General features: G+C 36.0%; 3 protein-coding genes across 19 annotated transcripts in view; 2 read left to right on the top strand and 1 right to left on the bottom strand.

Annotated features, from left to right (window-relative positions):
- Nucleotides 1-17,347, bottom strand: part of CASK (calcium/calmodulin dependent serine protein kinase) — a 181,835-nt gene that overhangs the window by 83,959 nt on the left and 80,529 nt on the right. The window lies entirely within an intron of this gene.
- GPR34 (G protein-coupled receptor 34) lies at nt 865-4,748 on the top strand. Of its 2 annotated transcripts, none has more exons than XM_032449249.2 (2): nt 865-1,068; nt 2,994-4,748. In XM_032449249.2, the coding sequence occupies exons 1-2, from the start codon at nt 1,023-1,025 to the stop codon at nt 4,160-4,162; spliced, it is 1,215 nt and encodes a 404-aa protein (XP_032305140.1). In that variant the 5' UTR covers nt 865-1,022; the 3' UTR covers nt 4,163-4,748. The 2 variants fall into 2 exon arrangements, with proteins under 2 accessions (XP_032305140.1, XP_015740485.1); XM_015884999.3 differs by lacking the exon at nt 865-1,068 and adding an exon at nt 1,637-1,773.
- GPR82 (G protein-coupled receptor 82) lies at nt 13,346-16,088 on the top strand. Its single transcript, XM_015885014.3, has 2 exons — nt 13,346-13,646; nt 14,911-16,088. The coding sequence occupies exon 2, from the start codon at nt 14,944-14,946 to the stop codon at nt 15,976-15,978; it is 1,035 nt and encodes a 344-aa protein (XP_015740500.1). The 5' UTR covers nt 13,346-13,646; nt 14,911-14,943; the 3' UTR covers nt 15,979-16,088.

The raw sequence follows: 17,347 nt of genomic DNA, 5'->3' as shown, positions 1-17,347 counted from the left end.
GAATCCATACACAATTTCCTTCTGCATTACTTGTGAGCACTACTTGTACTATATGGTTTTAATTTAGGTTGATGATCATTTTGTAAAACATCTACAGAAAATACTCACACTTTTGAAAGTTGTAATTATCATTATGTGTTAGAAGTCTATGAGACCTTATCTTTCCCAAAGTCTAATCTATGTATTCACCGAGGGTCATGAACTGTTTATCTTTGATGCTTCCTTAACATTCATTTGTTTTTATAATAAAGCACTCAGATTTTGTGACTGGTAGAGAATACATGAACAAATCTTCGCAATGCTCCTGGTCCTATTAAATATCAGGATGAAATAATAACATAGTAACATCAATCTGAGCCTGTTTAAAAGTCCAGAAGAAATCTGCAGTCCAAACAAGCTTGATTCTCAGGCAGATAATATGTTAAGAATGTTAACATGGACACTCTCATTTCAAATACTAAGGAAAATATCAAGTCAAGGTAACATTCCTGTTATAAAATTTACACTAAGTCATACTAGGACTTCTAGAATCAATTTTTAAATTTGCAATTAAAAAATGTAATTTTAAATCTCTTACATCCTATTTTAAATAGTATTACCAGGTGGTATTATCTTTGAGTACCTAATTTCTGCCTTATTGAAACTGTTAGGCTGCTTCAAAAGTAATGCCTCCTGCTTTATTATGTTGGCCCGTGACATCAGAGCTGGATGTGGGAAGGATGATGGTAGAAGTTGAACATCTTCTTAGTTCCATTCAGCTTCATTCTGTTGCCATGTGACAGATAGCAGCAGATGGGCAGTCTGACACACTGACGTCTGACATGGAAATGAAGATGAAGCAAAGGTGAATTTCCTCATGCAGAAAAAACCTGTACCCATTGACACTCATCTACGTTTGCTGAACATTTATGGAGACCAAACAGCAGATGTGAGCACAGTGAGGTGGTGAGTGGCACGTTTCGGCAGTGGTGACAGCCACCAGTGGGTCACCTCCAGAGGTACAGATTTTTCACAAGCGTGGCATGCAGGCTCTTGCTCACTGCTGGCAAAAATGCATAGCTATTGGTGGTAAGTACATGAAAAAATGTTTTGTAACTGAGAGCTTTCTCTATTAAATTGTGTTACTGCTTTCTTTGTATCTGATATGGTTTTCATGCAAATAAGCAGGAGGCATTACTTTCAGAGTGACCTATCTATTATCACTGCTCGTTTAAGTGAAAAAAAAAATCAACCTTAGATTTCTCACTTAGAGCTAAATGGTGGGTAGATGGATGAGAGCTGCATGAGGGTAACAAAAATGTGCCACTTCAATGTGGTATTCAGTTTTCTTCACTCTATGCTTGAATCTTGAAGAAGTGATACTATTTTCATGCCAGCATCAAGACATGGTGTACCAACATAACTGTTTACCAAAAAGGAAGACACTGAGGTTGGTAACAAGAAACAAAGTTTCTGTGGAAAAAAAAAACCCAATCTCTTATTCAGACTGAAATTCAGTAAAAGTTTATGATATAACCAGCAAAGTCCAAGTTAACAGCGAAGTCGATTTTTCCAATAAGTTTGGCTTTGCTGCCTAAAAATATCTTTAAAAAAATAGTTGCAACACTAGTTAAAACTTCCCCTTGTAGCTAATTGCACTGTGTCAGCTGATTCTTGAGCTTTCATAGAGAAGCTGGTACTCCAGCTTTCTAATAAGAGGACATGCTACTCGTTACTCCTCCCTCTCTTCAGCAGTGGTTTTCACAATCAGCAGAAGTTCTTAAAACACAAATGGTAAGTGGCTCCTTTTATACTTACGATACAATAAAATACATTCTTATTAAAATTTCTTTTAATTACAAACGTACTAATGACCTTTGCAATTAATTGGCATTTAATTAAATATTTCTTAGCTTAAGTATGCATGCCTGCTTGCAGATGACAAAACTTTGGATAGCTTAAAGTTGTGTTTCTGAAGTATCTGCAGTGTAACTGATTTTTTCCAGCCCTCATTCACCTAAAAGATGCTATTAATTATGCAATTCATGGTATCAAGAATTTTTTGCAACAAAAAAAGCAACGTAAACGTAACATTTAAAACAATAGAGAGGTTTCAATGTGTATTTGAAGGTACTGTATTTTTTAACCAGATAAAATTTTTATAATTACTTTTAGCCCATACCATGCCAAATATTTAATATGAAAAGACAGCTGTTCTTGTAAAACTGGAACATACTGCCCACATCTAATGCAATTTTAAGATCATCCAACAGGAGATGTTGTAATACTTTATTATTAATGTCTTCTCAATAATTCAGATTCTGTATGTATATCACTTTTAACTAAGCTTCTTATCTAAAATGTTCCAATTTTCACTGCCTTGCCTATATCAGGCATTTCTAAGACCTAGAATGTTCTGGAGATCTACATTTAGAATACCAAATATAATTTTTCAGCTATTGTCTGATTAGGGGAATATTAGCTTATCTCTTTAAAAAAGATATCTAAATAAACTTACTTACATAATCTTCTAACACCACAGCATATAAGCTTAGGGAGAAAAATGTATTGCTAATAATTGGTTGTTAATTGCCTCTCTAAACAGCTAGCTGCTGTCCTGCCATACCCATCAAGTGTTTTCTTTTGGTTTTCCTTCTTCAGTCAAAGCTGATTTTTATCTTCCAGATTACACCTTCCTGGTTAAAATTATACTCTCAGTGACATTAAAAACTTTATGAAAACAAGGGAAGATGTGAAAACAATCCATTACTGAATTAATGTAATTTTAAGCTAACATCAGTTACCTTGCACAATCTTGATTTACAAACATTGCACAAAAGGAAAAGATACCTAACTTTACACAAAGATACAAATAATAAAAAAGAAACTAATATAATTAGTTAGACTCAGTTAGATTCTGTGCTGTTTATATTACGTAAATGCTTCGTAGGCAATAAAGTGTAACAGTGTTCCTGTGGTAACAATATTTACAATTTCTCCTTGTATCCCGACAGAACAGCTAAGAAAATTCTCACAAATGGCTGCATCTTCAGTTGATTTACTGACCATTCTTTCACACAAGGAAGGCTTTTGGGGTAACCAAACTGTTCTAGCCATGAATGCACCTGAAATTCGACGCAATGCAAGCTGTTCCTTAGAAGACAATGCACTGTCGTATGCTTTCATACTTTTTTACTCTGTTATTTTTGTCATCGGATTGGTTGGGAATATTATAGCCCTGTTTGCATTCCTGTGCATTCACCAGAAAAGGAATTCCATCCAAGTTTACTTGCTAAACGTAGCCATTGCAGATCTTTTGCTGATCTTCTGCCTTCCCTTCCGAATACTGTACCACATTAGAAACAACACGTGGATGTTTGGACGGATTTTATGCAAAATTGTAGGAACCCTATTTTACATGAACATGTATATTAGCATAGTACTGTTGGGACTAATTAGCCTAGATCGTTACGTAAAGATAAATAAGTCTGTGAAACGACCTAACATGTTAACTACTACCCGAAGTATACATATTTGCTGCATTGTGTGGGCAGTTGCACTAACAGGATTTTCATTAGTAGTTGTACCATCTCTCTTCATGAGTGAGGTCAGCAATTCTACCTTGTGCTTTCATTATCGGCATAAAAAGAATGCAATGACAGAAGCAATTTTAAATTATATCATTGTCATCATTTTTTGGACAGTTTTTTTCCTTTTGATACTTTCCTATGTTAAAATTGCCAAGAACCTGCTGAAAATTTCAAGGAAAAGAGCTAATTTTCCCAATGCAGTGAAATACACCCAGACAGCAAGGAATTCCTTCATTGTACTCATTATTTTCACTGTATGTTTTGTTCCATACCACATATTTCGATTTGTCTACATTACATCACAATTACAAAATCCATCTTGTTACTGGAAGGGAGTAATTCACACATGCAATGAGGTTATGCTCATATTTTCATCTTTTAACAGCTGCTTAGACCCAGTTATGTATTTCCTAATGTCCAGGAGCGTACGTAAGACTGTCCTCCAACTTATTTGTAGAAGAATTCATAGAGATACAAGTTTGACTCTGGAAAGTACTTCAGAAATAAAACTTGGACAATATACGCAAGAGCGATTATCTACAACCACTCCGCATTCAAGTTCTGTAAAGAAGAAGTCTGACTTAATCAAGTAAACAGATAACAACTTCTCTCACTGTCACTTTAGGACACCAGCTCAAAATGCACCAAATGCAACACTGAATGGATATTTACCTTCTTTCGTTCTTCCCATTACAAAATGAGAAGTCTTACTTCTGTTTGTGAAAATGAGAAGTAACTTTTCAGAAGCACTTCACTTTTGTTTATCCAAGAAAACAAAACACGAAACTTCCTTCTGGTCATCTCAGGTACCTTCTGTGGGACTAACCTAGAACACTAAGTCTTTGGGGAGATGACCACAAAGTGGTTTGAGTCTGTGTAAAAAGAATCTTGTATACAGATGTTAATACTAGCGATTTGTGTATATAAACAAATGCATTTTGCAGAAGTAATGTGTCCTATTCAAAAGAGCTATATGAATCATTAAAGGCTTTACATACTTTCTGCTTTAACGGGTTTCAAAGAGATCAGCATTTAACTGTATTTACAGAACTATTTTTTGCAAGGAAATATTTGAGAATTTAGCAACATATGTGGCTCAAAAATGAGGTGAAGAACACATCTGCCATTGATTCAGTTATAATTACTGAAGATTCGCTTCATTAAATACCAAAACTAAAATATTAAAGCCTCCTTTATTATTCAAGCCCTTTATTATATTTTCAATATTTTAATGAATGCCAAGGTTGAGTACTTGAGGTAAAGTTAAGCACTGGTTAGGAAATTGATTAGAAATTTGTGAATAAGAGATGACATACGGGTATTTTCAGCTATCTAGGATTTCCTTCAAACTATGAGCAACAAATTTGGTAGCTTCAGCTACATTTCAACAAGGAAAAAACTGAGCATACAGAGCAGAACAGGAAAATTAGCTGCTGTGAACACCAGGAGCATCACCTCTGATCTTTGTTTAGGATCAGTCATCCAGTCTACTTAAAGGTTTATGGATTCAGGCGAAAAACAAAATTTTGAACTGTAAGGTTGTTTAGAATAGGAGAGCTGAAGGTGGAGCTTCTTAACACCAAAAGACATGCAAACCAGACATTTATACTGAGCGATTTACATGCCTAGTACAAGAATCCAAAAAGATGAACTGATTAGATACTAGATGTTAGATACTATTCCTTCAAAGGAAGATTCTATTACACTTAACACATAACAAGCAATATTGCTCAGATTAACTGAAACACTTTTATATTAATATGATTATCAGTAACTCCATCTAGTAGATCACATGAACTATTGGATCTAGTTTTATACCTAATCTGTTGCAAAATGTGCAGATTTTTATTAATCCAGCAAAATACTCTGATTTTATAGAAGCTAGTTATAAAATTCCTATTGAACAAAGCAAGTGTAACACTTCATCTCTCCTAGATATCACCGTGGTTTAATGTTTATGTGCCTTTACTTCAGTTTCAGTGTCCTAGATTTGGATAGGATAGAGGTTTTTTTTTCCCTAGTAGCTGATATAGTGCCTCATTTTGGATTTGTGATGAAAACAATAACACACCAGTGTTCTGTTTGTCTAAGTAGTGCTGTACAGAGTCAAGGACTCTTTTGACTCTCATGCTGCCCTGCCAGTGAAGAACTGAGGATGCACAAGAAGCAAGAAGTGAAAAGAACCAGGACACCAACCCAAACTGGCCAACGGGATGTCCCATTCCATACAAGGTCATGCTCAGCAATAAAAACTGAGGTAAAGAGGAGAAGGAGGACATGTTCAGGGTGATGGCACTTGCCTTTCAAGAAACAGTAAGGTGTGATGAGATATTCTGCAGGTGGTTGAACTTCTGTCTGCCCATGGGAAGCAGCAAATGAATACCATGCTTTGTTTTGCCTGCATGTGTGGCTACTGCTTTACCTAGTAAAATTGTTTTTACCTCAATACGAATACTGACATTTTCACCTTCCCCATCATCTCCACCAGCTATGGGGGGAGGTGCGTAAGCAGCTGCATGGGGCTAAGCCATCTGCTGGGTTAAACCACAATATTTCCTGAAAATGGTTGAAACACTTTGTCAAATCAAAAAACAATGATTAGGTCATGTGTGCTACCCTATTTGTTTCTTCTAACAAAAATAGAAAAAAATTGGGCTTTCTTAAGAGAGTTCTCTGTTTAAGACTGGAATTTCATCATAAGGATTACTATTCATGGACACCACACTACTGTTAAAAAAAAAAAAAAAAAAAAAAAAAAAAAAAAAAAAAAGCCATTTTAGAATTCCAGACATGCTTTAGCAAACTACCTTACACTTGCTTACTAAAACTTTATTTTGTGAACAACTAAATTCATGAAAAGGCAACAGGAAAATGTCACTGCTGTAGACAAAGCTCAGATTCTGATCCATTAGGTGAACACTATTATGTAGGCTTGTTTGTTACACTTTTTGTAGTGGAAACTCTGAAGTACATTTTGAAGGAGAAGTGCATTTTACATTACAGCTATTCTTTACAGATTGTAGAGAAGGAGCACCAGAAGCCATGTATAATATCAACAGATGATGTAAAAAAAAAAAAATAAAAAAAATTTAGAAGTAACATCAAAGAGTAATACATTCCCAGGACCACATACTACATTACATACTGCTTCACTTTAACCTCTGTGCATAAGGAATGAAAAGCATATGTGATTTAAAACTTTAAAAAGAGATTTCAGAAGCTACAGTTTAGTGTTTGTATTAGGCAACTGCAGCACCTAAAAAGACATAAAATTAGGCAAGCTGGGGTAGATAATGATTATCTAGATTATGAGTTAGCAGAGGGTTGTTAGAGTTAGGGTACTATGGTTAGGCTGCGGTTGGGCTTGATGATCTTTGAGGTCTTTTCCAATGTGAGTAATTCTATGATTCTGTGATTCTATGATTCTAAGGTACCCAGGGAAAAGTGAATGAATTTGTTTGAAAAAAATCATCTACCATAAAATCAGCTCTAGCAATAATGTTACAGAGGAGTCAGCAGAAGAGCTCTCCAGTAGACTTGAGAAGTATCAGGATAAAGGGGATAATGTTGTACACAGACTCAATCAAGATCATTTACAAAAGGTCCTAAAGAACCCTGCTCAACTGCAATAAAACAGCAATGTTAAAATTAGGAGAAAAAAAGACACTGTTAAACCATCATTGTGATATTCCATTGTGACATAAAACAAATAAACTCTTGAGCTCAGAAACAGAAACCCAAAAGAGGACCAGTATGTATGACCAGGTATGGCGTGTAAAAGGGGAAATGGGAATAACTAATTATATGCTCTTTGTCAGAATCTGATATTAAGGGAACAGCAGTTACAACAACAGCAATAAAAATCAAAACAAACAAACAACCCCAAAACACCAACATAAGTGAAAATATTTCATGACAGATATTCACAAGTGTGCAAATCAGTGCTTCAAGGTATCAAAGGCCTGGCTCAGAACAGGATCTGAAACTAGACAGTGCTGTCATGTAGGAAACAACTACTACTGAACAAAATCCAAACACTTTATTATTATTATTATTACTATTATTTTCCCTGAAATCAATTTTACCAGATTCAGAGTGCGAATGGCAGGCACTGCAAGCCTCTATAGTGAAGTGTAAAGAATCTAGAAGCTCTTGGGAGATCTGCTGAAAATTACAATGTGACATTTCAGGTGATTCTATAATTAGTGTTACTATGTTTGTTACTTTTCATTTTAGCAACACTTCGTAAGTGATAGGAGGGCCAACTACAGTAATGTACTGAATCTTCAACTGAATTTCAACATAAAATGCTAAAAGAAACTTGCTAAATAATCTAGGATCCATCCTCTTCATTCTCCTTACTATGGCAAGCAGCAAATCTGATTGTGATGTATCTGTACAATACACATTTTAAAGATAGTGTGAGCCACAAAACAAGACTGCATGCTAGAAATAAACTAACAACTTGAATTATTAGCATATCCAATTGTATTGACTCGAATAACCAATTTTTATTTCTACATTGAAACTCACTCATTACCTTTGGCATCTTCTATGAGGTAAGAAAATTACAGCCCAAATCTGAAAACTTTAATTGAAAACTTCTTTCACAATATTGGTCAATGAAACCACAAGAGAGAAATATAATTTATGTTACTGAGTCATACAGTACTGATAAATAAGTAAGAGCCATATTATTCCTTGAACTGGAAAATGTATGTGTGGGCACCTTAGTTTAATGCTGTCTCTGAAAGCACAATCAGGGTGGGTAGAAGGAGTTTAGTTGTATAGCATAAATAAAACATACAAAGAAAAAGAAACCAATGTTTTAAATACATTTTCAACATATTCTCTGTAAGGCTTTTTTCCATCTCTTACAAATATTCACTATTACTGAGGGCACCCTGATGAGGGAATCCCAGAAAACAGAGGTGCTATGAAGATATTACCACTCACCGCTTGTAAATAATGATAGGAAAAATCCATGTACAGAAGTTGTTCACAGACTTCATGAGAGGGACAATAGTTGAGGGGAAAGGATGAAGATGAAAGAAGCCTTAACATTCAGACTGTTGCTAAGAGTGTTGAGTATGGATTTAAGAGTATGAATAGAAAAGAAATGGCTGTGTTATCAAACAACTGAAAAATGAGATATAAAATGAGGAAGAAAAAAGTGCCAGAAAAAAGGGCTTACTTTTAAGCTTATATTTTTGTAATCTCAATCAATTACTTGAAGTACACCAGAAAGGTACATTGTGCTACATGCTGCCTTCACAAGTCCTGGTTTCTTAACGTTTGCATACAGGTGGTCAGTATACCTTCGCACCTATTAAAAAGCGAGGTCAGCTACTTCAGAATATCTCAAACCACAGATATGCAACAGACTGTGTGCTTTTAAAAGAGAAACATACCTGCTGTTTCTCCCACACAAAGAATTCTGCAAGCATATTGTCAACAACGCATCAAAAGTCTGATGAAAATACCTGACAGGAGACCTAACAACGTTCCTTACCAGAAAGAAATTCATTTTGGAGACAAAGCTTTCTAGTTTACAGCCAATAAAATCTACCTTTTGTAGATTCAGCCTTTTTTATTTTTATTTTTGCTTTAGTACTTCTGCATTTTCTTCATAAGAAAGCTAAAAAGCTCTTACAAATATTTAACTTGAAAGTACACAAGTTACAGCACAGTGCAAAAAAACAACAGAGAAAGCTGCCTGTTTATCTACACTAATCAGTACAGTCCTCATGATAAAAACTGTTTTGAGAAAATAAAAAATAACCCAACCAATACACACCCAATGACTTTTGGAAAACAAATATATTAAAAGAGACCTCTGGAGGCTGCAGAGAGTATTTCACCAAGGAAAAATGTTGAAGCTTTTAGCAGTGAAGTCCTTAAGTCTAAAACTATTGAAAGATGATTTTTCAAAGTACTGTCAACTGCAAGCTATGTTTTCCAGCTTAAAAGGTATCATTTAATTTGTTCTTCTCTATGCAAAACAACTACCCAGAGCACATAACCGTGCTTATTTAATGACAGCCAAATAAGTGAAGGTATGGGTGCAATATCCCTTTTCTGTATCACAAAGGATGCTAGAAATGCCAGAGTTATATTGCATATTCTCACAATTCATCAAACAGTAGAAGAACTACAAAGTTTGGACCTAGTCTGCTGAACTGTAATGGCAATTCTAAAGCTGCTGAAAGTAAATTATCAATGAACAGCAAAAAAGACAGCTAACAAAGACCAAATTAAAATATGCCATCTCTTTTATATCCACTGATCTAGCATGGTACTTGGCTCAAGCTTAGAAATTGAACTTAGAGAACTTTGATTTGGTTAGTATTTCTCACAATATTAAATACGCTGCTCCATTAGCTATGTATTTTTGCCAGCGATGAACAAGATCCTGAATATGTTGCTTGAACAAATCTGCATGGCTGTCAAATTTCTCACATTGCTGTCACCACTGCTGAAAAACACCAACCCACTGTCTCACTCTGCTCACATCTACAGTTTGGTCTCCATAAATATTCAGCAAGCATCAGTGAATGTCAATGGATACAATTTTATCGGCATGGAGGAACCCAGTGACACATCTTTACTTCATCTGCACTTCCACTTCAGATGCCACTGTGTCAGAGTGCCCCTATGCTGCCATCTACCACATAGCAACAAAATGGGCAGGAAGGTTCAACCTCTACTGCTGTATGACCAACATCTGCCTCTCACTTTGTGGACTAACACAATATGAAGTGATGTTTTCAGAGCTGCTCCCATAAATACATATACTGATTTGCAGCTAAAATCCTGATCACATTAATCCTGGAAAGGAGCTGTGAAACACTGGGCCATGCCTGCAAGGAAAAGTCATGAAAAGGCAGACAAAATTATAGAGTGGCTTGGGTTGGCAGGGACCTTGAAGATCACCTACTGAGCACCTACTGCCCCCCTCCAGATTAGGTTGCCCAGGGCTTCATCATACTAGTCTTGCGTGCCTGCAGGGATGGAGCATCCACAGCTTCTCCAGGCAGCCCATGTCATTGCCTCACCACTGTCTGTGTAAAGAATTTCCTCCTAACATCAAAATCTAACTCCTTTAGTTTAAAAGTGTTCCTCTTCTATCAATCTCAAGCCAGGTAAAAAAAAAAAAAGTCAGTCTCCACCTTTTTTTATAAGCTCCCTTAAAGTACTAAAAGGCCAAAACAAGGTCAGTGAATTCTTCTTCCAGTCTTTACACGTATTTGGGACTGCTCAGACTAAGGTGCAGTACCCTGCACTTGGACTAATTGAACCTCATTCAGTTCAATGTGGGCCCATGTTTCAAGATTTTCCAGGTCTCTCTGGATAGCATCCTTTCCTTCTGTTGTGAACTACACCACTCAGCTTGGTGTCATCAGCAAACTTGCTCAGGGTGCACTCAATCCCACTGTCTAGGTTGTTAAAAATGATGTTGAAGAGCACATGTCCCAATATGGATCCCTGGGGGACACCATTCATCACTGACCTCCACTTGGACATAGATCTGTTGACCACAATACTCTTGCTACAACCATCCAACAAATTATTTATCCACTGAACAATCCACCTTTCAAATCCCTATCTTTGCAATTTAGAGATAAAGATGTGGTGTGGGAACCTGTCAGAGGTGTTACAAAAGTCCAGGTAGGTGACATTGACGCTCACTAGATGACTAGAGCCTCCAGATCATCTTTTCTATCCTTTGTAAAAATGGGAGTGATGTTTCCCTTTTTCCAGTCACCACAGACTTCAACTGATAGCCTGCAACAACACTCTCATATCTAGACATCCACTGATCTAACTTTTTTGCTGAGTGAAGAGAAATTATATGGGGCTGCATATGATACATGTAATACACTTCACATATATACTCAACAAAACTTTGCTTATTCTTTTTGTATTTTTATTTGAACATTAAAAAGAGGGCTAAAAATATTAAAATAGTGCATTGGACACCTGTGCAATAAGATCACATTCCAAGTACTAGAAATTAAAGCTCATGTTAAAGGTTGGTGCATATTTGACATGTTACACATTTATTTAGTATAGTTCATCCGAAGCATCCATAGTGGACCTGTCTAAAGGCATCCACTTTTCTGTGCCCTATCCTAAAAGCTGCATTTCTTCCATCAAGCAACAGAGGCTAAATGTATCTCCTAGGCTTTCCATGGCATAGAGAATCAGGACTGCCACAGATAAATGGACAGCTGCTCTCTTCCATTCTGCAAGGAGCAGATGCTGCCAATCCACAATACACTGTTGCCTGTCAGGAACAGCCCAGATATTCACACAAGTTGAGACAGGTATGAGGAGATACGAGGTTAACTGGGCTGTCTTCTATCATCTTAAGCAGGTGGAGGGGAGAGGCAGTGGCCAGGTGGTTTTTGTGTGGATAAACGGCTGACTGAAATAGCTCCCCCACTGTGAATTTCCTTGTCTTTGTAATTTTGAGCCACAAAGTAGACTGCCTGCATACAGTGAGACAAAAGGCAGCACACACTGCTTGTTGGTATATAACATCTACTAACAAGTAATACTGGTTTGAAAGGGCTTAAAATATAAATAACAGAAGTGAAGAGAATATATGAAGATCATTATGAAGAACTTAAGAGTGAATTGCCTAAGAGATGCATGTGTATTGTTTGAGTATCATCAAATATATATTAGATAAAATAAACCATTTGTAGGTCAGGCAAATGGAAAAAGTGTACTACAAGAATAGTGAAGGTGCTTGGAACCAGTGACATTTATTTTTTTGTGTTCACTCATAATATCCCATTCATTTGTTTCCCATGCCACTAATAAGTTGCAAAATGAAGTCTGATAGATTATAATCAGTATATCAATCCATTATACGGTAATTCAGAAAAAAAGTAGTATAATTTCCTCAAATAGCAAGAATTATGGTTATTGAACTACAAATACAACAGGCCACAGGTAATAACAAGTTGAATAATAACAGACACCCTCCTGGCATGGTCATAATACACATCTATAATTTTAAAGCAATATAAATGAAATCAATAATGAGACCAAACAATTAAATCCAGTGTAGATCCCTAGAGTGTATTCTCACTGTGAGTCCTTAAATGCAAAGCAAAACTAACATAACAATACTAAAAGTGCTTAAGTTATGGTACCTCCTCTGTTCTCACAGAGGAACTTACTGCTTCTGAAAAGCCATAACTGACAACCACAGATGTATCACACAGAAGTAAATTCAGAAGTTTTATGTTCTAAGCTGCTTTAAGCAGTTTGACTCATCTGTGATCAAACTTTTCTTCTGGAGGAAGGAAACTATCATGACTATCAGGCTTCTGGATGACTTACATTAAACACCCTATTTCTTGGAAACAAGCCAAGACAGTTTCCCCTGGAATGATCTGCAAGCTTAGAATGCATCAGCTATAAACTGCTTCTACAGAATGCATAATCTGAATGGATATATGTGATGTGTTCATTTGGTAACTGACAGGAGGACGGGCATGGATACATCATTATCATTACTGCACCAGGAGTTCAAGAACAGATGGACAGCTCTGTGAAAATTATTGGATCTGAAGAATAATTAAACTGCAGTGAAAGTTCTCTTTTACAAAACATGAACTTCTTTTTTTCCATTCTGGGAAGTGGGCAGTCTCAAAGACCTTGAGAGTAACAAGAGCTCCACGCCCTACAAGTATCTTAAGCATTTCTGTGAAATAATTACATGGCCAAAGGACTGATAGAAAGCATTCTTCCACATTTACCTTGCATTCTTTTCAATTCTCTAATGGAGTCATATCCTGGCCTAATTTCAAAGACTTTCTGCACAGAAAACATCTTCTGGTTTGAACTTTAAGCGTCTAGCTGCCTTTTGATACCATAAAAGAAAAAAAGGCACATAAAAGAAAAAAAGGCACATTCTGAAGACCTACTTATGTCACAAAGACATTTTTCTTAACTGGATTTTCCAGATCTAAATATCATCCTTTTCACTGCATCAGTGTAGAGATAAAAAGGACGTTGGACAAAAATTCCCTCTCCAAAGGAAGACACCCGCAGCTTGCACAGGTAAGTTTAAAAGCGCTACTTCTTTGATTCCAAACATTCACACAAAAATGATCATTAGATGTCTAAAGAATCGAGTCCAAGTGTTACTTTGAGTATGTAACACACTGTTCAACAATCTACATGGCACTTACTTAGGTAAAGATTCAACAACTACAAAACAAGTTGGTTTACTTTGCAAGTTGGCAGTCATGGCTTATAGCATATATTGAAATATAACTTTTACGATTTTTTATAATGTAATCAACTTGGTGCTTGTGCATTTTATTATAGTTACAAGGAATCCTCTTTGGCATTGGAATTCATTTGCTTATGGCTGTTTCAAAACATTTTTATCAATCTGTGAGCTTGAAATATGTTTTTTTTTGTTGTTTTTTTTTTTTTTCCCCTGTGTGCTTTTATATGGAGTAAAAGCTAAGTTGCACTTTACTAAACTTCTACTTATACAACAGGATAATCTGTCTTCACCATAGGTTAAAGTCTTAAGTGCATATAAAAATAAGTCAAAGACTCATTTTTATATGCAGCCATTTTACAGAGCTTTAAACATCAACTGGAATTGATTTCTTGCTTCCAATCTGGAAAAACAGACTATATTGAAAACCGAAATTGGAAATATATCAGAGCTTTCAGCAATCATTTCACATGCTCCTGACTACATCATTTATGCATAATGTATACCTAAGATCAGAGCCGTATGAAAGAAAATTAGATACTATCCTCAGGGGAAAAAAGAAAGCATTCAACTAGGTTCCAGAGTCAAGAACAGTTTAATTCTTACTTGAATGCAAATACAAGATATACAAGATACTCCTGTGCATTTCTGCAAATACTGAAACACTCTATTAATTTTGCTTATTTAACTTGAAATAGTCCAAAGCTGTTTCCAAAGTAGGTTACAAGTAGTGTTCTAGAAGACTTAAGAAATAACTCAAGACCACAGAAGTTACTATCAGACCCCGGCTTCAACCTTCTGTTTCCTCATTTATTTTATTAGAGTCTAAGCACTTTAAATCTTTCTTTTCTTCTTCTTATTTTTTTTTTAAAACATAAGTCAGCTTTGCTTTTTTTTATTTCCAAAAATCTGTCAGCGAAAGAACAACCAAACAGTAACCTCATGCAATCTGAAAACAATAAACCCAGAGCACGATTATGAATTGGTAACAATGAAAAGCAGAGGAGGAAAAGTAACAGTTAAAATAAGAGGAAAGAAAAAGAGACATTAGATGCACATTACAGAAGAATAATTCCTTTAATTGTGTTTCAGCTCTCACCATCTATTCAAGAAGATTCGGCATAAATGAGAAATTCAACATGTGCTCTTCATCCATCGATAGCTACTACTGTAGCTCTACCAATCATCTACTCTCTCCTATTTATTACTGGCAGTTTTGGAAATATTCTCACTGCCTGGGTGTTTTCAAGACAAGCATCCACAAAAAGAACACAATATATTTATCTGGTAAATCTCGTCACTGCTAATTTACTTGTATGTAGCACTATGCCTTTTCTGGCTGGCTATTTTGCAAAAGGACACGAATGGAAATATAGCTCTGATGTATGCAGAGCAGCGCATCAGCTTGGAACTATCGTTATGCATGTCTGCATGTATGTGACAATTACAATTTTATGTACAATCGCTCTGAGTCAGTATGCAACACTGAAGAAAAACAATGATGCACGACACTCCCAAGCAATTACAAAAAACTTGTACAAATTTGGACTTCAAAAGTTCCGTCAGCCAAAGTTCGCTAAATATTTTTGTATCTTTATATGGTTTATTGTGTTGTGCGTTTCGGTAACAGCTATAACATACGATGCTCGGACAAGGAAGGAGCAAATTTTTAACACGTGTTATAACACGAAGGTAGAAATTGGTGAATTTACTGCAAAGACTGCAGCTTCTCTTGGCACTGCTTGTTTTTTTCTGTTTTTTCTAACCGTTTTGTTATCATACTATTCCCTCACCAGACACCTGAGTAAAATACAAAAAAACACCCACATTGGACAAAATCATATGATTTACAGGACAGTGAAAAGAAATATTCTTGTCATCCAGATAATTTTAACTGTCTGCTTTCTTCCTTATCATATTTTCAGGCCCATATTTTATGTACTGCTTCCAGAAGAAGATTGTTCAAGGATAAACTATCTAGTAGAAATTAAAAATTTCCTTACTTGTCTGTGTGTTTCTAGGAGTAGCATAGATCCAGTTATAACCCTTCTGCTAGATAAAACATTTAAGAAAAGCCTATCCAGTCTGTTTAAAAAACCCACACCTGAATACCACCAACGCAGAGCTGATTTTTTCACTGAAGAGACCCCACCAATATGAAGTAATACAGAATGATGTTAGTAGAATATGACTGTCAGCTCATTTTGACTTGCTGTAATGAGACTTTTATATGAAATGGGAAATATTTAAATGAAATTGTAACATTATTTGTATTTCCTTTTTTTTTTTTTTTTTTTTTTTTTTTGCTAGAATGGATAAATCATGTGTCAAAGGCTTTTTTTTTTCTTTTTTCTTTTCAGAAATATTGGGTAGAAGGCTCTGGGGCTGGCTAAGCATTGGCTAACTTGTGGTCTTCTTACATTGTTATTATTCCTCTCCCTCATTAAACTGTCCATTTCTCAACCCACCATTTCTTGCACTTATACCTTTTTGAATTCTCTCTCCCATCCCACTGTGAGTGAGTAGCTGTTTAACCTGGCAGGCAGCTCAGCACCAAAGTCCAAAATGTAATCACCCAAAAGTGTTACGCGATTATATCACCTCAGATTTGAATCAACACATGGTACTCCAGAACATACCTCCTTCACAACAGTGTTTAAACCCAGACCACTTGCAAAAGAGCGAGTAAACACAAGTCATACAAAAATGTAGGATATCGGAATGCACATGAAGTGACGGAAAAAAGGATGAGATGCACACATGCACTTCTTTTTAGCCTCTGGTACTATTTAACATAAAGTTAAAATAAAATCACAGAATTTCCACATTCCTAGTTTAACTCTATGAAGCAAATTCTATGGTTTATATAGGGAGGCATACATGGTTATTATTTACCAGTATACAACTTAAACTCAAAATACACACTTAAGGACCACGGACAGTATGAAAGGAGTGCAAAACAGGAGTAGTTTTGAATTTATTTTTGCAGTATGGTCTTCTCCCTATTCTTCCAAATGAGATCGAAGAGAGTTGCCCAATGAATGTTCCTGTCATTTGACACCTGCTTTGTATTCTGCAGAAGTTCAATAAACAGGTATGTGAAAAAGACAGAAAATCACTGGAACATAGTGTTTTATTTAATACAGTGCTACTTGTGAGTAGAATCCATCATTTGCTTATTTTACAGAATTCTCTTGCAGTGTTTAGCAAATGACCTACAGAGAAACCTTAAGTGGGCAGCTTTAGAGTATAACTCTGCAAAATGCTAAAGGAAAGAGTTCTTGAGCATGAAGACTGGTTTGTGTGGGTGTGCATCATACTGTGCAAAAGCCAAGTACAAGACATCTAAACCATGACTGAACAGAGCAGTTTAAATTTGCTCAGAGTACTGTGTTTAGATCAGTAGCAACAGATGTTTGTGTGACAACAGTTTACCATCAATATGCTTTTGTTTTTGCACAGGCCCAAAATAAGAACCCACAACTTCTGTCCTTCCTTACGCTTAGGAGATCTCATCACAGCAAGGTGT

This window comes from Coturnix japonica, chromosome 1, assembly GCF_054131305.1.
Source record: "Coturnix japonica strain WE chromosome 1, WE-NBRP24, whole genome shotgun sequence".
Taxonomy (NCBI): Eukaryota; Metazoa; Chordata; class Aves; order Galliformes; family Phasianidae; genus Coturnix; species Coturnix japonica.
Note: the sequence above shows the minus strand (reverse complement) of the source record. Positions and strands in the feature narration are given on the sequence as shown.

Bases quoted from the DNA above. Each gene is read 5' to 3' on its own strand.
- GPR34 (XM_032449249.2), top strand. From the start codon at position 1,023: ATGCAGGCTCTTGCTCACTGCTGGCAAAAATGCATAGCTATTGGTG. The intron at 1,069-2,993 runs GTAAGTACATGA...GTATCCCGACAG, and splicing joins AAAATGCATAGCTATTGGTG to AACAGCTAAGAAAATTCTCA.
- GPR82 (XM_015885014.3), top strand. From the start codon at position 14,944: ATGAGAAATTCAACATGTGCTCTTCATCCATCGATAGCTACTACTGTA.